This window comes from Anopheles coluzzii, chromosome 3 (genome assembly GCF_943734685.1).
Source record: "Anopheles coluzzii chromosome 3, AcolN3, whole genome shotgun sequence".
In the NCBI taxonomy this organism is placed as follows: Eukaryota; Metazoa; Arthropoda; class Insecta; order Diptera; family Culicidae; genus Anopheles; species Anopheles coluzzii.
In genome coordinates, this window is record NC_064671.1 from 15,280,069 (window position 1) to 15,300,592 (window position 20,524).

At 50.6% G+C, this 20,524-nt stretch overlaps 3 protein-coding genes across 5 annotated transcripts in view; 2 read left to right on the forward strand and 1 right to left on the reverse strand.

The window, feature by feature from the left end:
- Positions 1 to 1,429: 1,429 nt before the first annotated feature.
- LOC120959382 (uncharacterized) lies at positions 1,430 to 3,582 on the reverse strand. The gene is made up of 3 exons (XM_040382694.2): positions 3,282 to 3,582; positions 2,956 to 3,191; positions 1,430 to 2,883 (listed from the first exon to the last, which is right to left on the reverse strand). Exons 1-3 carry the CDS (start codon positions 3,419 to 3,421, stop codon positions 1,889 to 1,891), a joined length of 1,371 nt encoding a protein of 456 aa, XP_040238628.2. The 5' UTR covers positions 3,422 to 3,582; the 3' UTR covers positions 1,430 to 1,888.
- Positions 3,583 to 3,902: 320 nt separating this feature from the next.
- On the forward strand, positions 3,903 to 17,233 carry LOC120954831 (chromodomain-helicase-DNA-binding protein 1). Of its 2 annotated transcripts, none has more exons than XM_040375068.2 (7): positions 3,903 to 4,456; positions 5,991 to 6,845; positions 6,927 to 7,042; positions 7,375 to 12,450; positions 12,545 to 12,730; positions 12,812 to 13,018; positions 14,700 to 17,233. In XM_040375068.2, exons 1-7 carry the CDS (start codon positions 4,448 to 4,450, stop codon positions 15,004 to 15,006), a joined length of 6,756 nt encoding a protein of 2,251 aa, XP_040231002.2. In that variant the 5' UTR covers positions 3,903 to 4,447; the 3' UTR covers positions 15,007 to 17,233. The 2 variants fall into 2 exon arrangements, with proteins under 2 accessions (XP_040231002.2, XP_040231003.2); XM_040375069.2 differs by having other exon boundaries at positions 12,548 to 12,730.
- Positions 17,234 to 17,608: 375 nt separating this feature from the next.
- Positions 17,609 to 20,524, forward strand: part of LOC120960219 (inositol-pentakisphosphate 2-kinase) — a 111,971-nt gene continuing 109,055 nt past the window's right edge. For both annotated transcript variants that reach the window (XM_040384269.2, XM_040384271.2), the window contains exon 1: positions 17,609 to 18,345. The gene's annotated coding sequence lies outside the window, so the exon portion shown is untranslated. The remainder of the gene's footprint in view (positions 18,346 to 20,524) is intronic.

Here is a 20,524-nt window from a genome sequence, read left to right on the forward strand (position 1 = left end):
GTCAATTTCGATGCTAAAACTGGTATGGACTCATGATTCGTTCCAGGTCCGGTATAAGCACGTAATCGGTTCCAGGTCCGACAGAACCGGAATGAGCTCAAATCATTTCCAAGACCAATATGAGTTCAAGTACAGTTCCAGGATCGTTTTAGGTTTCGTGACCAATTCCATGTCCGGAACAGGCTCCTGAACAGTTCCAGGACAGTTATGGGTTCAGCGTCAGTACCAGGACGGGTATGAGTTTGTTATCAATTACAGGTCCGATATGAATTCAGTATTAGTTTCATTACCCGCATGGGTTCAAGACCAGTTCCAGAATCGATATGAGTTCTCGATCAGTTCCAGGGCCGTTATGAATTTGTGATCAGGTCAAGGATAGTCATGGGTTCGGTATGAGTTTTAGGTCGATTCGAGAATAGGCTCGTTATCGAGATAGGCTCGCTATCAGCTCCAGGACCAATATGGATTAAGCATCTCTTCCATGGTATGGATTAAGAATTAACAAATATTAGTTTGTGATCGGTTCCAGGATTGGTTCTAGGCTCGTTGAATTGCCAGTATTGGTTCAGACCACTTCCAGGACCAATATCGGTTCATGATCGGTTAAACAACTGGTATAGGTGAGCATCCGTTCCAGATCCGTTATAAGTACGCAATCGGTCCCAAGTCCGACAGGTCTGCTCCAGAGCCGGAATGGGCTCAGATCAGTTCCAAGACCATTATGGGTTCAAGCACACTTTCAGGATCGTTTTAGGTTCGTGATCTATGCCAGGTCCGGTATAGGTTCCTCATCAGTTCCAAGACAGTTATGAGATCAGATCGGTTCCAGGTCTGGTATAAGCTCGTGATCTATTCCATGACCGTTATGGGTTCAGTATCATTTCCAATACCGCTAGGGGTTCAATATCAGTTCCAAGTTCGGTATGAGTCAAGTCAAGGACGGTAATCTCCTGTCCTAATCCTCAACTAAGCCTCTGTGCCCGTTGGAGTAAATAAGTAGTAATAATAATAATAATAATAATAATAATAATAATAATAATAATAATAATAATAATAATAATAATGATAATGAGCTCAAGGTCAGTTCCAGGACAGGCATGAGTCAGGAATATGGATTCAGCATCAATTCCAGTCCCGGTATGGGTTTAGAACCAGTTCCAGGTCCGGTATGTGATTATGGCTAATTCCTGGACCGGTATCCATGACAGATATGGGTTTGTGATCGGTTCTAGGATCGGTGTGGGTTATAATGATCAGTTACAGGGCTGGTCGGGTTCGGTTAAAGGTCAAAGGTTCGTCAATGTTTGCCTCATTTGGATTGGCTTTGGTGGTCTTTTGGTTCAGCGTGCTTTTCGGAGTTGAGAGTAATGTCGCTGTGTCACTATTCTTCTTTTATTTGGCGTAAACGACCTATGCGAACATGACGGCCTATAAAAGACCTCGAGACTTTATTCAATGCCACACACAACCGGATAGTTATCAGTTCTTGCTACGAGGGGGACGATCCATTCTGGGCTTTAACCCATGAAGCTCACGTTATTGAGTCGTTCGAGTTGACGACTGAACCACGGGATAGTATTGAAAAAACTTTTTAAAACAAATCACCGACACTTTCACTAAATGGTCCTTTATGTTGGCGACCTTGTCCTGTAGAACTGATGCTAAATATTTATAACTTAATTTCATCGAAAATAATTTCAATTACGCTTGAGTCTGTGTTTATTAATTCATTAAATATTCGCTAATTCAATTCAGCTGCTTAACACAGCGATAGTTCATCGTAACATAAAGCCTACCAACGTGCCTTTAAAGCACATAATAATACATATTAAATTTAAATTAGAAACAAACCCCCCATTCAACAAATTCTATGCTTCGTTCGGAGTGCTCACTTTTTGCTGCTTCGCTTTTTAAGCAGCGCCTTAAAGATAGCCTTGCACCAAAACTCGTACGCCTGCTCCATCACCTCCTCCACGTACGCCCGGTCGTAATCGATCCAAATCTGCGTAATACGCCTCGTCGTTTCAAAATCCAGCGCTGCCACCGCCAGCAGCGCCTTCGGCCGATGCGTAACGTGCATCTGCAGCTGTATCTGCGCGAAGTACTTCGGTGACAGCTTCGCCACATCCACGTAGCACTCGTGCGTTCGCTCGGTGTACGGGCACTTGATCTCGAGCACAAACTCATCGCAGATACCGTCGGGTGAGGCGCCCATCCACGGGCAGGCCGGGTCCAGTATCAGGCCCGTATCGCGCAACCCCGGATACTGTTTGCGCAGTTCGGCCAGCACGTGCCCCTCGAGATCGGTGCCCCGCTTCATGGCCATGGAAAAGCCGGACGAAACGCCCATAACTTTGTTCTTCAGCGAACCATTCAGCATGGTGCAGCGGGATGCTTCGTGCATGCGGGACGCGGTAATGCGACCGATGCGCAGCTCGTGCCACAGATCCGTGTCGGCTTGCTCGATCGTGAGCAGCGGGATGGAGTCGCACACATCGCCATCGGCGCCGGCCATACGTTCGGTGCAGAAGCGCAGAAACTCGTCCACACTGTCGCCTTGGAAGTCGCGGATCAGCTGTACCATGGACAGCTGGCGTGCCCTTTCCACCTGTTCCGGTGTGATGAGACCGGGCTGCTTCTGGACCTTTTTCAGTACGGGTGGTGAAGGTGGGTCAGCAGTAGCTCCCGGTACCGCCAGGAATTGTTTGTTTAGGTCGAGCCGTTGCAACAGCACGCGCAACTCCCGGTTGACCAGGCGCTTCTTGGACGTGTGGCCTATGGTTACGCTGTTGTTTGGATCGTTTTCCGCCGGCGGTGGTACATTCTGCAGCTGCTGATGGTGCTGTACCAGGGACAGGAAGGTCGGAATGGCGCTACACTCCTCTGGAAAGGGCAATAAAAACGAGCAGTTAATATTTGTTTCCATTAACACAAAAAGAAAATGTTAATACACACTCTCAACTGTGCATTTGCTACAGCTGACGGAGCTAAAAAACTGCCGATTGCCCTTAAATTTCATCACAATTGTGTGCTGCTGTTCCTGTCGCTTCTGGCGCCGTACCGACTTCAACAGCTCCACTATTTCCGCCGTGACTGTGTGTTCCGTCAATTTGTTACTTCCAGACACATTTTCGTCAACCGCTACACTCATCACGGTGATGTTTCCGAAGGTTTTTTTAGGTGCTTTGGAGCTAAAATAGTGGTAAAAACAAAAGGAAGGTAAATTAAAGAAACAACCGGCTTCACGCCCGCAGACGCCATTGCAGGGAATGAACGTGTACTTTCGTGTACGGCTCAGCTGGATCGCACTTTTGCACAGATTGCTCTCCTCCAGAGCCATTTTCACCATCTCCAGGTCCAGGTCCAGTTTGGATATCATCACCACCAGCTTCTTATCGGCGGTTGCCTTCATTTTCTCCATGTTTTGATGTGTTTTTCACTGTTTTTTTTCCCTCAACCGCTCTCAAAAACGATTTTTGTTTGCTGCCGGTACACCACACACATACGCAATGCCGCCAAATTCAACCGAACCGAACTGTTCTAAACAAAGCAACTGTCGTATCAACTGTGGTAATTTTGGACCGTTTTCTGACAGCAGTGCTGCCAGTATGCGAGGTGAATTGATGTTTTGATTTAGATTTTTTGAAAAAGACTGTATTTTTCGCTTTTTAATCACTTTTAATGCTTGGAGTTTTATTTGAAAATTTTGAGATATTAAAATTAATTTGTTTTTCCAACATTTCATTTAAATTTTCAATTTTCCACCCACCGTCCAGTGTTGCCAAACAACTGCCCTCACCAACGATCGTTCAGTGGCGCGCTTCGGCGTATTTAACGAAAGCCAAACTGTCAGCGCCGCACGAAAAAAAGAGAGAGAAAGAGAGAGTGAGAGGGAGAGAGCAAAAAAGAATGGAACCAACACCAATTTCTAAGATGGCGCCGAAGTAAGCTGCAGCAAAACTGGTGCTGGTGCAAAATTCGATCGACTGGACTGGCTTGCAAGCGCTTCCCCTCTTGTTCCCGTTGGTAAACAACAATAGCAGCGAACCACCGATGTGCCAGCAGTGCGTTAGTTTTCGGTGATTTCGTCTCACGTTCGCGCTATCCTGTGTATCTCCTGCGGAAACCGTGCCGTTTTTTGTGTGTGCAGAGAGTGTGTGTATGTGTGTGCGTGCGTTGCGAGTGTCACACACAGCCTTGGAGCACCTTCTTCACCCCGGGGCACACGGCGAAAGAAAATGGCGTCGACAGCCAAGTGTTGAGTGGAAAATTTTCGCTACAGTGCCCGAGCGTGTGGCGCCAATTTGAGGGGCCAAACGTACCCTTTCCGGCCCGGAAACGGTCGCATTCGATTCGTCACGGTGTCGCGCACATTCTCAGCAACATTTCCATATGGTAGAAGCATTTTTCCCCTACACCGCCGAAGAAAACACTGCTAAAAAGCGTAATGAGCCAGGTAAGGTGTAGCACGGTTTTGTGGGGCGTTTTGTGGTGCGATGGTTTTAATGCAATACTTTGTCCTTTCCGTTTTGTTTCGAGCGTCTCGTGTCTGCCTGCCCGTGCGGGGGCCGGTGGTGTGCTGAGTGTGGCGTACGGGCCGTGGCAGCGGCAGCACCCGGCAGACAGCGGCGCAGCGTTTGTGCTTCCAGCCTGTGGATTGGGGCTCACACTGGCCTAGATGGTGGAACATTCCGGCAGCTCGTCCGCCGAAACTGGCCACTGTTCCACCCCGGAACGTTGTCCATTCGGTTGCCCCAGTTTCGGCGCGTCCGCGGAGCCCCGTTTTGTCCAAATCGAAAGGGGACCCTTTTTCGCAATTTAAGCCCAAATCCCAAGCGTGTAGGGTAAAACTGCACGCGAAAGCCGTTTCCAAGCGTCCGGAACCGGTCCCTGGGCAGGTTTTCTGTCCCGGGTGCGATTTGTGCCCTTCCGTGTGCCCGTCACCGTGGCACACGCCACGTGGAACGTTCTAGATCACGCGACCCTAGCGACGGGAGACGGTTTTTGGGGCCGATTTTGGTGATTTTTGCCGGCGGAAAAGCATCGCCCGGCGGTGGTTCCCGGTCGTATGGCGACATCCCGGTGGCTGTGGCCCGTAAAATGCCGTTTTCAGTACCTTTCGTGATTACGTAATCGGTGTTCTTTGTCCTCCCCCCGGGCGTGTAGTGAACAAAGCGGCACTTCAGGGCGGTGTGGAAGATTCGCGAATCGGGCCTGCCGGGAACCATCCCGGACGTCCGCACCGGGTTTGTCTGTGATTGTGGAGTTTTTTGCTGCAATGCTGCCATGTTTTAACCATTTTTCGGTGTTTTAATGCTAGTTTTCACGTTATTGCGTCGTAAAATGTGTGCAGTGAGACGGATTGGTGCTTTTAAAGTGGAAGAAATTGGCGAAAAACAAGCTTTTTTGGCGATTTTGGGCGATTTTTGCAGTGCAACTAACGCTGTTCGGTTCAATCGGGTCATTTTCAAAGAGAAGCACTGCATTTACTGGATTTTAAAGAGGATTTTTGCTTCAAGCGTTGAATTTCTCGATTTGGAAGTGATTTTTCTAGCCAAATTGATCATTTTTTGGGCTTTTTCAAGTGATCGTGAGGTGGTGCAATGCTGTATGAATGTAGTGTGATAAATGCTTGCTAATTAAATGTGCGGTGGAAAGTACTAACACGGTTGCAATGTTACATCCTGCCATGGTCCCTTCAAATGTAACAGAATTTCTCATTTTTAAAAGCTTTGTAGCGCTGCCGGTTCAATAGTGAAACTGAAAACGAAACGAAATATACATTGGGAGTAAAGATAATGTTTTTTTTTCAATGTTATTGTTATTAAAGCCATCAGCTCAGCAATTTCGCAACACGGATTGACTTAAGAACACGTTTGTACACACTTTTTTTAGGATTAATTGTGTGATTTTACCTCTAAAAAGACAGTTTTATCCCTAACAAACATTTAACGCGATACTATACGGCTCTGCTTTCCCATGTTTTGCAGACAAAAGAGGATAAAAGTGATTCGGAAAATGAATCCAGCAGCGGTGGCAGTAAAAGCGGCTCATCCTCCGACTCCGAGAGCGAATCCGGCTCCGGCTCGTCCAGCTCGAGCTCGAGCGACAACGAGCACGACGCGTCCAACAACAACAATGGGTTGAGCCGGAACACCAGCGGCACGACCTCCACCACTACCCACAACACGTCCACCGGTTCGAGCGGAAGCGATTTGCGCAACTCGCGGACAGAGAATGGACTTTCCGACAGCAAATCCAGCCTCAACCGACACGATGAGCAGGGGGAGGATGAGGAAGAGGAGGAGGAGGACGACGACGATCGGAACGACTCCGATGAGGACGCATCGATGGGCGGCGGCAATGAGCGGGTAGGCGCTGGCGCTAACCATCATACGCATACGCACCCATCGGCGCAAAACAGTCACAGTAGGCCTGCGGGTCGAAGCTCGTCACACTCGGGCAGCGATTCGGAGGAGAGTGGGGGAGAGGACCCCGCACACACAAACGGACCGGATGGGCACAATGCATCCGGCGTCAATCACCACAGCGATTCGGATAACAGTGCAAGTAAACCGAGCAATACCAGCCGACAGCAAAGCGATGACGACGATGACGAGGAGGAGGATGATGATGATGAGGAGGAGGACGATGAGGACGAGGATGAGGAGGAGGAAGAGAATGGGACGAGAACAGCAACACCAAAGGCCGAACAACGCCTTGCTGCGGGGGTAACGGTGCCGTCCGTTCCGCCGCCCCCGGATGAGGACGATGACGACGAGGAGGAGGAAGACGAGGATGAGGATGAGGAGGAAGCGCAACAGTCGTCGAAAAGCAGCTACGATGTGAGTAGCAAATGTCGCCTACTGTGTGTGTTTTGTTAGGGTTAATTTGTTTTTTTTCCTCCACGCGGACCGAATACGCAGGACGAGGATTACGCGGCCAACAAGCTGAGGCGTAAAAGTGCGCGAAAGAAAGCGGTGGCCGCAGCCCGGAAACGACCCGCCGCCCAGCCCACATCGAAAGCGAAGAAGAAGAAAAGGTAAGGCAATTTATCATAATGTAAATTTAATGTTTCATCTCGACGCAAATTCTAAGACGCATTAATGTAAGGTCGAGTGAAATAGAAAAAAAGCATATAGTTTCTTGCATTTTTCGGTGCGTAACGCGCGGGCAGTTTGATGCGCAGAATCGCCAATGCGCTCTGTTATGCGTAAATCTAAATTTATCTTACGCCCCAGCATCGTCTGCCGCAGCGTTTGATCCGTAACCTCGAACTTTCGCCTCGCCTTCGGTTTGCTAATTGGTTAAAATGTTGTTGTTGTTTTTTTGTCTCTTTCTTTCCCTTCATCACACCCCACTCACCCCACGCAGCTCCAACAATCGATGGAAGTCGGAAACGTCCGAAAGTGATGGCAGCGATGGAGATTCGGACGATTCGCGGGAGCAGCGCCACCGGCGGAAACCTTCCGGCGCAGCGGCGGCAGCAGCAGCGGCAGCGAAAAAACGTTCCACCACATCCAATGCCAAATCGAAGGCAGCCGCGGCAGCGGCCTCGAAGAAGAAGAAATCGAATGCGTACAGCTCGGACGACGGCAGCAACAGTGACGACGATCGGAAGCGATCCTCAGCCGCGACGCGCCGGAAGAACAACACCGTCAGCTACAAGGAGGAGAGCGGCGACGAGCCGACGGACAGCGACGACCTGCTCGAGGTGGACCAGGAAGCGGAGGAGGCTGCGGCGGCCCTGGCCGCCGAGGAGGAGAAGGCGGAAACGATCGAGCGCATTATTGGGCGGCGGAAGGGCCGACGGGGTGCGACCGGTGCCGTGACGACGGTGTACGCGATCGAGGAGAACGGCGACCCGAACGTGCTCGGTGGCGAGGGGGTAGGCCGCGAGCAGGAGGAGGAGGAGGAACAGTTTCTGATCAAGTGGACGGGCTGGTCGTACCTGCACTGCACCTGGGAGTCGGAGGAGACGCTGCGCGAGCAGAAGGTGAAGGGCATGAAGAAGCTGGAGAACTACATCAAGCGCGAGCAGCAGCTGGAGTACTGGCGCAAGTATCAGGCCGGCCCGGAGGACATCGACTACTACGAGTGCCAGCAGGAGCTGCAGCAGGATCTGCTGAAAAGCTACTACCACGTGGAGCGCATCATCGCGCAGGCGAACAAGGCGGAGGAGGGCGACAGCGGGCTGGAGTATCTGTGCAAGTGGGAGTCGCTGCCGTACTCGGACTCGACCTGGGAGGACGCAGGGTTGATCCGGCGCAAGTGGCAGCAGAAGATCGTGGAGTTTCACGAGCGGGAGGAGTCGCGCCGGACGCCCTCGAAGCACTGCAAGGCGATACGGTACCGGCCGAACTTTAAGCACCTGAAGCAGCAGCCCGAGTATCTCGGCGAGGAGCGCGGTCTGAAGCTGCGCGACTACCAGATGGACGGGCTGAACTGGCTCATCCTGACGTGGTGCAAGGACAACTCGGTCATCCTGGCGGACGAGATGGGGCTCGGCAAGACGATCCAGACGATCTGCTTCCTCTACTACCTGTTCAAGTCGCAGCAGCTGTACGGGCCGTTCCTGTGCGTGGTGCCGCTCAGCACGATGCCGGCCTGGCAGCGCGAGTTCGGCATCTGGGCGCCGGAGCTGAACGTGGTCACGTACCTGGGCGATGTGCAATCGCGCGAGATCATCCGCCAGTACGAGTGGTGCTACGAAAGCACGAAGAAGCTCAAGTTCAACGCGATTCTCACCACGTACGAGATACTGCTGAAGGACAAAACGTTCCTCGGCTCGATCGGGTGGGCCTCGCTGCTGGTGGACGAGGCGCACCGGCTGAAGAACGACGATTCGCTGCTGTACAAGGCGCTGAAGGAGTTCGACACGAATCACCGGCTGCTGATCACCGGCACGCCGCTGCAAAACTCGCTCAAGGAGCTGTGGGCGCTGCTGCACTTCATCATGCCGGAACGGTTCGAGTCGTGGGACGACTTCGAGCGCAACTACGGCAACACGACGAACGACAAGAGCTACACCAAGCTGCACAAGGAGCTGGAACCGTACATACTGCGCCGGGTGAAGAAGGACGTGGAGAAGAGCCTGCCGGCGAAGGTCGAGCAGATACTGCGCGTGGAGATGACGTCGATCCAGCGGCAGTACTACAAGTGGATCCTGTCGAAAAACTTTGACGCGCTGCGCAAGGGCATGAAGGGTTCGGTCGGCACGTTTCTGAACATCGTGATCGAGCTGAAGAAGTGCTGCAACCATGCGGCGCTGACGCGCCCGATCGAGTTCGAGACGCAGCGCAACAGCCAGCAGGACGTGGTGCAGCAGCTGCTGAAGGGTTCGGGCAAGCTGGTGCTGCTGGACAAGCTGCTCTGCCGGCTGAAGGAAACGGGCCACCGGGTGCTGATCTTCTCGCAGATGGTGCGCATGCTGGACATACTGGCGGAGTACCTGCAGAAGCGCCACTTCTCCTTCCAGCGGCTGGACGGCAGCATCAAGGGGGAGCTGCGCAAGCAGGCGCTCGACCACTTCAACGCGGAAGGCTCGACCGACTTTTGCTTCCTGCTGTCGACGCGTGCGGGCGGGCTGGGCATCAACCTGGCGACGGCCGACACGGTCATCATCTTCGACTCGGACTGGAACCCGCAGAACGATCTGCAGGCGCAGGCCCGCGCCCACCGGATCGGGCAGAAGAACCAGGTGAACATTTACCGGCTCGTGACGGCCCACTCGGTGGAGGAGAACATCGTGGAGCGTGCGAAGCAGAAGATGGTGCTCGATCACCTCGTCATCCAGCGGATGGACACGACCGGGCGCACCGTGCTGGACAAGAACGGGGGCAGCAACACGTCCAACCCGTTCAACAAGGACGAGCTGTCGGCGATCCTCAAGTTCGGCGCGGAGGAGCTGTTCAAGGAGGAGGAGGACGGGGACGAGGAGCTGGTGTGCGACATCGACGAGATACTGCGGCGGGCGGAGACGCGCGACGAGGCGCCCGGCATGCCGGGCGACGAGCTGCTGTCGGCGTTCAACGTCACGACGTTCGATTTTGACGAGGACAAGGTCGTGTCGGGGGCGAAACCGATCGGCGGAGCGCCTGGCGGGGGCGCCGCCGACCAGGACCAGGACACCAAGGACTGGGACGAAATCATTCCAAAGTCGTACCGCGAGCTGGTGGAGGCGGAGGAGCGCGACCGGGAGATAAAGGATCTGTATCTGCCGCCGCGCCGGCCCGCGGTGAAGCCGGGCGGCAACAGCCAGCACGGCGGCGAGCCGGATGGTCGGAAGGGCGGTGGGAAGGGGGGTGGCAAGAAGCGAAAGGGAGCGGCCGACGAGGACAGCGATGAGGCGCTGGATTCGGACGGTGCGAGCGGGGCCGAGGATGGCAAGGCGAAGCGATCGCGCGGCCGGCCCTCGAACAAGGAGAAAATTAACGGCTTCTCTGACGCCGAGCTGCGGCGGCTGATCAAGAGCTACAAAAAGTTCCCCGCCCCGCTGAAGCGGCTGGAGGCGATCGCGTGCGACGCGGAGCTGCAGGAGAAGCCGCTGTCCGATCTGCGGCGCGTGGCGCAGCTGCTGCACGACCGCTGCCTGCAGACGATGCGCGAGATAGCGAAAGACGCGGAGGCGGAAGCGGGCGGGAAGCATCACGGTGGCGGCGGCAGCGCGGCTGCTGCCGCTGGGGCCGACGCGAAGAAGAAGTGTGCCCGGGCGGCGTACTCGAGCAAGATCGGGGGCGCCTCGTTCAACGTGAAGACGATGATGCAGTGCGTGGAGGAGCTGCAGCCGCTGGACGAGGTGATACCGAGCGATGCGGCCGAGCGGGCCCGCTGGACGCTGAACATCAAGACCCGGCCGCCCAACTTCGACGTGGACTGGGGCGGGGAGGACGATTCGCGGCTGCTGCGCGGCATCTACCAGTTCGGCATTGGGTCGTGGGAAGCGATGAAGATGGACCCGTCGCTCGGGCTGGCGGACAAGATACTGTCGAACGACGCGAGCCGGAAACCGCAGGGCAAGCATCTGCAGTCGCGCGCCGAGTATCTGCTGAAGGTGCTGCGCAAGACGCTCGAGCTGAAGCGCGGTCCGTCGAAGCCGCGCAAGCAGCGCAAGCCGAAGGAGATGAAGTCGGCGCTGGGCGGGGCGGGCATGGCGCCGGTCCCCGTGGTGAGCAGCCCGTTGCGCGATGGCGGTGATGCGTCGTTCAGCTGCTCCATTTCGGCCACGATAGCGGCCGTCGCCGCCGGGGAGGATGTCACGATGGGCGGCAGTGTGGTGGCCGGTGGCAATGGGGCGAGTGGCGCTGGAGCGGCCGCGCTCGGTGGTGGTGGAGCGGTTGCTCCGGGTGGAGGAGCGGCTGGCGGCGCGGTGGTCGGTTCGACTGAAGAGAAAAAGACTGGTAGCAAAATTAAAAAACTGTCAGAATCGGACCATCATCATCATCACCATCATCACCATCATCACAACCATCACGACGAGCATTCGAACGGGTCGCGGGCGGCGGATGAGCATGCGACGGTGGGGTCCTCCAATCATACCGCGCCCGCCCCGGACAAGAAGGACAAAAAGAAATCCAAAAAGGACCGGCAGAAGGATGCAAAGAAGGACAAGAAGAACAAAAACACCGGGCCGATGCATTTCACCGCGAACAATGAACCGTGCGCCCTGAACATACTGGGCGATCTCGATCCGACCGTGTTCAACGAGTGCAAGGAAAAGATGCGCCCGGTGAAGAAGGCGCTGAAGACGCTGGACAACCCGGACGAGTCGCTGTCGCAGGAGGAGCAGCTGCGGCAGACGCGCGCCTGCCTGCTGAGCATCGGCGACCAGATCAACCTGTGCCTGGCCGAGTACCGCGATCCGGAGAAGGCGAAGGAGTGGCGCAGCAACCTGTGGTACTTTGTGTCGAAGTTTACCGAGTTCGATGCGCGCAAGCTGTTCAAGCTGTACAAGCACGCGCTCAAGCGCTCCGAGGGGTCGGCCGCGTCCGGTGGGGAAGCGGGCGGTGGTGGTGGTGGCACCACAAACTCAACGCCCGTTAAGGGAGACGGCAGCAGTGGTGGGAAGGGCAGGAAAGCTGGCACGAAGAAGGACAACGGGCACGGTGAGGCTGGTGCGCCGCCGGGCGACAGTGCGGACGAGGGCAAGGGTGGTGGGTCGCGGCGCGATCGAAAGGAGAAGAAGCGGCACCATCATCACCATTCGCACCATCCGGGTGGCGGTATTGGCGGGCCGATTATGAGTGATTCGGCGCTGCAGCAGCGGGAACGCTACCAGCAGCAGCAGCAGTCGGCGGTCGGTGGTGACAATAGCCATCATGGGTCGGATGCTGTTAGTGCCGGTGGCCCGAAGGACGATAGCTCATCCACGATGCATTCCAAGCGGCGGCTCGAGGAGGGAGAGTACGACGAAAATAGCAAAGAGTACAAACGGCTGCACGGCGATAGTCGGTAGGTGGTGGACGAAGGAAATCCATTTAAAACCCGGAAGCAATGTACAATGTACTGTGTGTTAATGTACTCTCTTTCTATTCGGTTTGCGCAGCAGCAGTCATCGGGATCGGGACAAGAAGTGGGACGAGTACGGGTCGGAGCGGGACCGCATGCGAAACGTACCACCGTCGTCCAGGGGCAGTGCACCGGCTACGCCGCAAAGCATGCGCGGCGCCTATCCGGACGAACGGAGCCCAGCCCCGTACCCTTCCGATGGTGGTGCCTGGCGTGATCATCGGTATGTAGCAGCAACGAGAGGGGAGGAAGAAAGCAAGATTCGAAATACTTATTTTGTTTTGTCACCCGCTTTACGGTGTAGTTTCGGGCCGGATCATAAACGGGACCGGTACGACGGTTACGGCAGCAGCAGACACTCCTCCTCCTCCGGCGGCTACCATCGCGATCGGGATCGTGAGCGCGATCGGGACCGGGATCGGGATCGGGATCGGGAGCGGGACCGTGATCGGGACCGTGACAGGGATCGCGACCGTGACCGGGGTGACCGGGCTTACAAGGACAAGCGAAGGTAAGAAACCTTTTTTTTCTTTTTTAGTTTTTTAGTACTCACAGTGGGACTCCGTTTATCCGGGTAGCTTTTATCCGGCTGTCCTATCCGTTTTGTTGAGAAATGACAGTTCAATACCAAGGTGTGAACGTTGCGTGCTGAGGAGGATGTTTCAAAAAATCGTTATCAGACGAATATGTCATAACAAAAAAGACTAAAATTCATGCCACATTTCAAATATTTTCAAACACAAAGTTGATGAAAAACTGATCAGGTTTTATCAAAACAGAATACAAATTTCGAAAATACTTTAATAATTTGTAATAAACAACATACTCGGGACCATTATTCGTGATATTCGAGTATCCTCCGGGCGAGGTCGAGTCCCGATGAGGCGTTCCGCTGTAATTAGTATGAAATTTCCAAAAACAATTCCAAATGTCAAATTTTAGTGATTGAGTGAGAGTGAAGGTGACATTTCTTAATTTTTTTAATTCATTTTTTTATTGTATTGATCATAATTGTCATTAATAATATATAGAGACTTTGAGTCTCGCGACTGCATTCGTTGCGTTAAGTTGGCGAAGATCCGGAGTCGACTTCGATACGACTCTGATAATTTCGGAACCGACTCCGGAAGTTAGGTCCGGCAGCAATATCCGGAGTCGTTCGGAATCGTCCAGAATCTCCCGGAGTCATCCGGAGTCATCCGGAATCATTCGGAGTCGTTCGCAGTCGTTCGGAGTCGTTCGGAGTACGAGTCATCCGGAGTCGTTCGGAGTCGTTCGAAGTCGTCCAGAGTCGTTCGAAGTCGTCCAGAGTCGTTCGGAATCACCCGGAATCGTTCAGAGTCGGAGTCATCTGAAGTCTGAAGTCTGAAGTCTGAAGTCGACAAAACACAACGAAATGAAATGCCTGATCACAAGCACATTGCACCGGACGGTTTCTGTTGACTCCGACCGACACAAATTCCGGTCGACTCCAAACGACACCAAACGATTCGAAACGATTCCGGGCGACTCCAGATGACTCAGAACAACTCCAAACGACTCCAAACGAGTCTGGGCCACTTCTAACGACTCCGAACCACTCCGGACGACTTCGGACGACTCCGGACGACTCCAAACGACTCCGGACGACTCCGAACGCCTCCGGACGACTCCGGATAACTCCGGACGACTTCGACTCCAAACGATTCCGGGTGACCCCAGACGACTCAGAACAACTCCAAACGACTCCAAACGACTCCAGTCGACTTCTGCCGACTCCGAATAACTTCGGAGGACTCTGGACTACTCCGAACGACTCCGGGCGACTCAGGAAGTCTCCGGATGACTCCGTCTCCAAACGACTCCGGGTGACTCCGGACTACTATGAACGACTCTGGACGACTCCAGACGATTCTGGATGTCTCCGACTCTGGGCGGAACTAGTGCCTCAGATTTTGCCAAGGTCGGAGTCGGACTAATAATAGTCGGAGGGGGATCGGAGTCGTGGGTGCGCTCTAAAGAACAAATCAATAGATAAGATAACGCTTTTCTTAACTATTCACACTAAAATTATAAAATCACATTCCACATGAACTTTCACTCGAATCGCTCATTTTAATTTAAGCCTTAAAGGGTCGTTCTATCCCTGAATTTTGAATTCTAATTGTGTTTAACTCATTTTAATAATAAAATTGTTTTCACTGTTTTACTAGATACCCTCCACCCGGTTCCGGCGGTTATTCCGGTGGCCACGGTTACGGTATGTCCCCGTCCGGGGGCTACTATCCGCCCGGCAGCGACAGCTCCTACCGCTATCCGATGGGCAGTGGCGGCGGCGGCGGTGGCTATCCTCCCTCTTCGCGCCCGTCCGGCACGGCACCACCGGTCGCGGTGGTAATGCCCACCGGGGCCGGTGGTGGTGTGGTGGCCGCCCCCGGTGTAGTGGTACCACCCGCGGACTATCTCGACTATCGACGTTCGGAGTACGATCGAAGGCCACCGCCAGCGGCAAATAATTAACTTAAACACCTTGCACCAGCGCGCCCCGTTGTTGTTTGTTTGTGCTCCTCAAAACAAAAAACCCCAGTACTCATCGAATTGGTGAGATAGGAACGAGATCCATCGTTTCCTTCGTCCCTTCGGTCACCCATCCATCCGCAAGGTGGGGGAAAGAGAGAATTGTAAATAGTGCGAATCGAGCGGAACGTTTGGCAACTGTTACTGTAAAACGTGTGTACCATTTTGCATATACATATATTGTACGGATCGGAACAGTCGCGCTCGAAAGCGTGGTAAAGTGTGGTGTGTACAGTTCTCGGAAGTTCGAAAGAGGAGGCGAAGATGGAATCGGTGGAAAAAGTCATCGTCGTCACGTCGTCACGTCGTAGACAACTGTATGTGTGTATAGTGAACAGGAGTGAAAATCACTTAAATTTAAGATAATGTTTAGAAGATTACGCATAAGAAAGCGAGAAAAGAGAAAGAGATCGAGAGAGAAAGAGAGCAAGCGAATCCCTAAAAGGAGCTACTATAGGATTAGTGTAGCCGAATTGGTCTAGGTTTACTCTCATTGTGTGTATCTATATCTGCCTCGATTTTAGGGTGCTAAGCCGTGAAGACCACTTAGAAGAATGTGTGAAAGGCGCGAGCGAGAGAATGAGAGAGAGTGAGAGAGAGAGAGAGTATGAAATAGGAATGCGCGCGCTTGTGTGTGATGATGATAATGTAAGCAGCAAAACAAACATAGTGTTTAATTGCGAATGCATGTGAAAATCATTTTTAATTTGTATTAAGTGCAAACAAAAAAGGCTAGAATGAAATTATTCACTTTAAAACAAAAAAAACCCCACGAAAAAAAGAGATCGAAAACACACACTCATCTCATGCAAATCAAAAAGTGGAAACCCATTTGATTGTGGATTTAGTTGCGAAATGCTCACCCCCCACCCCACACACTCACACACACAAAACACATCCCGCAGCATCGAAGGTGCGATGTGTGTTGTGCGATGTTATAATAATAAGTAAGGTTTAATTTATTTTATGCGAAAAAACAAGCCCGGTTTAATAAGCAATAGAATCTATTAGGTACCTCCTTTTTATACCGCCCTAGAGAATATAGTAGCCATGCAAACAAAACAGCAGCCGAAGAAGAAGAAGAACAGCCAATGATGAGAGTAATGTGAAGCCGAACCGAAAACGATTTTGTTTTAGCGTGGATTTACGAAGATACGCTTTTACCATCGTTTCCCCGCCTCCCTATTTTTGCTTTACCCCGTGCGTTTACGCACCTCATACGCAAGAGACACATATCGGGGCGGGCTTGCGCAAGCAAACGTGGGGCGCGCGCGCATCGAGATGAACGCACGTGTCCGTTTTTTTGGGTTGTAATTGATCAATCTCATTTTTCCTATGCCGTTTTGCTATCCGTTTTTTTTATTTTGATTTTCTTTTGGCTTTTTAAAAAGCTGGTTTTCCTTCGATTAGAAGATCTTTTCTTTTTTTAATTACATCCATCCACGGCACGGACAAAAGTGCATGAAGAAACACTAACGGCTTCTGTGTACGGCACGAAATGATTGTGATGTTATGCTCTAAGTTTTATAGTGCGTACGAAAGACACGACAGGCAAGCCAAGGAGGAGGAGGAGGAGTAGGAGGAGGAAAGCTCAATCAATGGACCACAAAGTGTACCGGGCGAAGCGCAAAATCAATCAGCCATTCTGCCCCTGCAAAAGTGAGTACGATCAACTCCGGGTCCGGGCGATATACGATAGACACAAAACTCTTCCACAAATCCATATGGCGCGCAGGAAGCAGGAAGCAGGAACGGGCAAGCACATCCAGAGACAGCCAAGTTATACGTATTTAGAAAGCAACCGGTGCTACTACCACTAGCATCGGCCAGCTTCTTCAGGGGGCATTATTCAGGAACAAGAGAGAGAGAAGATAGCAACAGCATAGCAATAGAACATCTAGGGTATGTACAGTTACAACAACAAAAAAGCTCTATATATATACATAAAGATACATAACATATACGTATAGGAAACCTGTGGAGACGTGGAAAAGTGGAAGATGATGAACCAGGAAAAAAAGGCTTTAGCAAGGTAAGGAAGGAGAACAACGCGTAGAGAGATAACGGAATAACACAACAAAACCCTTGTGCTAATAACGAAAATTTGAACAACAAATGCAGTTACATTTGATTCTATACACAAATAAACGAAGGGAAAATTATTCTTGAATTATTCTGCAACGTGAAATTTGTCTGCTTTTCGGTTTTGTGGAAGTCGCATTCTGGGTGCAAAGAGTGAATTTTCGGTGCTTCGTACAGCCACGGATGGTTTATATGGTTTGTAACTGTCATTTTGAATTTATTGACCGAACGGGTGTGATTCGCTTTCAAACAAACTTGAATAACCAATTTACATAAAGCTAGCATAATTTTGTTAACAAATTACTTTTTTCTAATGTTTGCGCATAACGGTCATTTTGAATTGAATTTTCGAGTTAAAAAAAACGTAATGCAATTTGTCCACTGCAGCCAACCACGATTCCGTCACACCCGCATGACCCGCCTGGGCGTCCCGCTGTGCATCGCTGGTGTTAGCGCCTTTTTGGAAGCTTTCGGTAAAAACAAGAGGAAAAACTCAAACCCTCCCGGAGTGGGCGCACAAGTTTTCGCGGTTCGCGGTCGCCGTTTTGCCGTTTTTTTTGTGTTTGGTGTGGCGAAAGTCCACAGTATACGGGAGTCCCGAAAAGAAAGGAAAGGGAAAAACGTGGAAATTGTGTAGTTCTGTGTAGTAGCTGCATTTTCTTCCGTGCCGTCTTCCCATCTTCTGCCGAATGGCGACGACGGTCTCGTAGGTAGGGCTGTGTTGTGCAGCAGCGCGCAGTAGGCGGCGAAGCAATACGACGAGTCTGTGGGTGAAAAGATGTGGGAGGCTACGACGACGGTGCAGCAGCAGTTCTTTCTTATCAGCCAAATTCGGGAGTGATTATTGTGTAATGAGGCAGTGTATTTCGGTGGCGTTTGCAAAGTGTTGTTGAGTGGAAATATAGTGGTCGCGCGGCGGGGGTGCTTTTGGGGGCGAGATTCGTTCTGGTGCGGTTTTTGGTGCGTTGTGGCACGCGAGTGATTAAGTGGTTTCCCTAAACATCTGAGCTGCAGCGCGGGTCCTTTCTGCCTCCTGTGCATGCTGCGATGGTGCGCGGTTGACAATGTCATGTGAATGCATTTGCCACGGAAGTTTTGCACAGTACACAGCAGCGCAATCCAGCTGCAGTAGCGTTCCGCCATCGTGTTCTTCTCTGGTGGGGAAATTAACTTCCATTTCCATGCGCTTTCTACCAGCGGGTAAGTGTTTTGTTTTCTTTAGCTTTTTAGGGGTAAACAAATTTCCCTTTCTGCGCGGTGTTGTGATCAACGTGAAGCGATCGCGTGCTGCTGTGGGCGACAATAACGAGCACTGTGTCCCTGAAAATCGGCGCGGAAGGGAGCGTTTTTTTTTTTGGTGGGCCCGTTCTAGAAAAATAATGTCGACCTAATTCTTGCTCGGTTGTTGCTGCTCCATTCGTGGCCAAAAAAAATCCATAGGCAAATGGGTGGTATGTGGTAGCTAATGGTAAATTAATTGGATACACCACACTCCATGGGGTGTGTTGTACATATTGTTCACGCGAATGGTGAGAAAGGTGATTGTGTTTGTGTGCCGTTTAAATGCATTCTAGATGCATTTTTCCTCCACTTTTCATGAAACGGAGTGAAGAGAGCGAGTGACCAAAAAAAAAACAACCAAAACAGTCCAATTTTCTTTCCCGAGCTGTCAAAGTTCAGCGCGAAAGAACCCTCTGGAAAATAACCTGTTGGTACGTCCACATCGTTGTGGTGTTGGAAGGGTTTTCACATTTTTGTTACTTTTAAGTTTGTGTTTCTGCCGAATGTACGACGAAATTTCTGACGAAATTGTTCTTCTAGCGAACCAAATGCTTTATTGTTTGTAAGTGAAATTATCGAGTGCCAAATAACACTTAATGGTATAGTTAAAACAAACATTGCTTTAAATTGTTATCGCGAAACAGTTACAACAATGCGGTTTGTTTTATATTTGCCCTGTAATTTGCATTTAGAAAGAGAAAATGCACCATTGATGGTTGTTTGTTTATTTGACATTCCTACCCCCCTGACTCATTTCAACAACGGCCCGATGCACTATGGGTATGGTGTGCGGACATACGAAATAAAAAGCTTTTTTTAATTTTTTTATTTATTTACCTACCTAAAGTTACTATCGATTGATTTGTAAAATTATGTATGAATATTCGGCATTATAGCCGTTGAAGATTGCAAAAAACAAAGACCGAATGATGTTTGGTATCATTCATTCATTGGGTGACTGGTTAAATAACAACCTAAAAACGGTGCTGATTTTTATCTATTTTCCGGAACGGCCAGCATCACCAACGCATGCAGCTGATTTTGAACCAAATACGCATGTTGCAAAATTTAGTTGTTTGCTATAGTTTCAATTTTCCTCTATTAATCAATACTGTTGCGATGAGCGATGAGATTTTTGTCAACCGCAATAGATCCTGGAACACGATCCTTTAACCTGCCACCGCTGCTATACATGTGGGTAGAGAACAGTTGTTTGCTTAGTTTGTTTCCTTAGCTAACGACCAATGGCCGAGCTTATCACTCATTATGAAAAAATCACATGCACAAATTTGATACGTATTTTTGTTTTAAATCAAAATAGTCCTCAATAGTGTGACTAGAGAACCGATGTCATCCGCGCTTTGAGAAGTTTGGATAATTTAATGATGTCAAACTCTTATCACAGTATTCATACAGCATTGTTCATATTATTTTAAATTAAGCCGCATGTAAACATTAAAAAATATTAGCAGAATATGCTGCTTGTATTGTGCTAAATTTCAATAGAAATTGGTACTATTCATAGCTATTTGGGGGGTTTTCCAAGTAGGGTTTCGGATGATGAGTTTGTAGCGGTTTTACTCACGTCTGTTCTCTTAGGTTGGTGAAATAGAAGAGAGCGTTTATTCGTATAATCGTGGGGAGATTGTGTGGTCGGCTCAGAGCCCGGTTTATGTCCTCAAGTTGAGCGTTTGTACCTTTATATATTCACCACAGCTATTTTTCCATAAGAAAAAATATGTAAATTTTAGCGAGTTTTAAAATGATATAAGCATTGTCAAAACATAGCACGAATCATTTTTGGTGAAAATTTTCCATTCATCTGAAGCCAAATGTGATAAGAAGAGTATCGAGTCTTTTTGCATTAACGTAGCACGATTTTTTATCGGATTGAAATACAGAATTTATCCGCAGTACGCGATACTCGATATACGCGAATTTGCAGTACGTGATTCATTTAAATTAAACAGCTCCATGTGTTTTCTAAAAATATTTTGATATGTTGAAATATTGTATGGCCTTTTTGAATTTCATTAATGTTCAAAAAGCACGTTTCATGGATTTTGGGCAAAAGATACATGTTTTTCAATTAAAAAAA

Excerpts from the sequence above, each read along its gene's own strand:
- LOC120959382 (XM_040382694.2), bottom strand. The coding sequence starts at position 3,421 with ATGGAGAAAATGAAGGCAACCGCCGATAAGAAGCTGGTGGTGATGATA. Across the intron at positions 3,192-3,281 it reads CAGCTGAGCCGTACACGAAA|CTCCAAAGCACCTAAAAAAA; the intron begins GTACACGTTCAT and ends CCACTATTTTAG. Across the intron at positions 2,884-2,955 it reads TAGCAAATGCACAGTTGAGA|AGGAGTGTAGCGCCATTCCG; the intron begins GTGTGTATTAAC and ends TGCCCTTTCCAG.
- LOC120954831 (XM_040375068.2), top strand. Across the intron at positions 12,451-12,544 it reads CGGCTGCACGGCGATAGTCG|CAGCAGTCATCGGGATCGGG; the intron begins GTAGGTGGTGGA and ends CGGTTTGCGCAG. Across the intron at positions 12,731-12,811 it reads GGTGCCTGGCGTGATCATCG|TTTCGGGCCGGATCATAAAC; the intron begins GTATGTAGCAGC and ends TTTACGGTGTAG.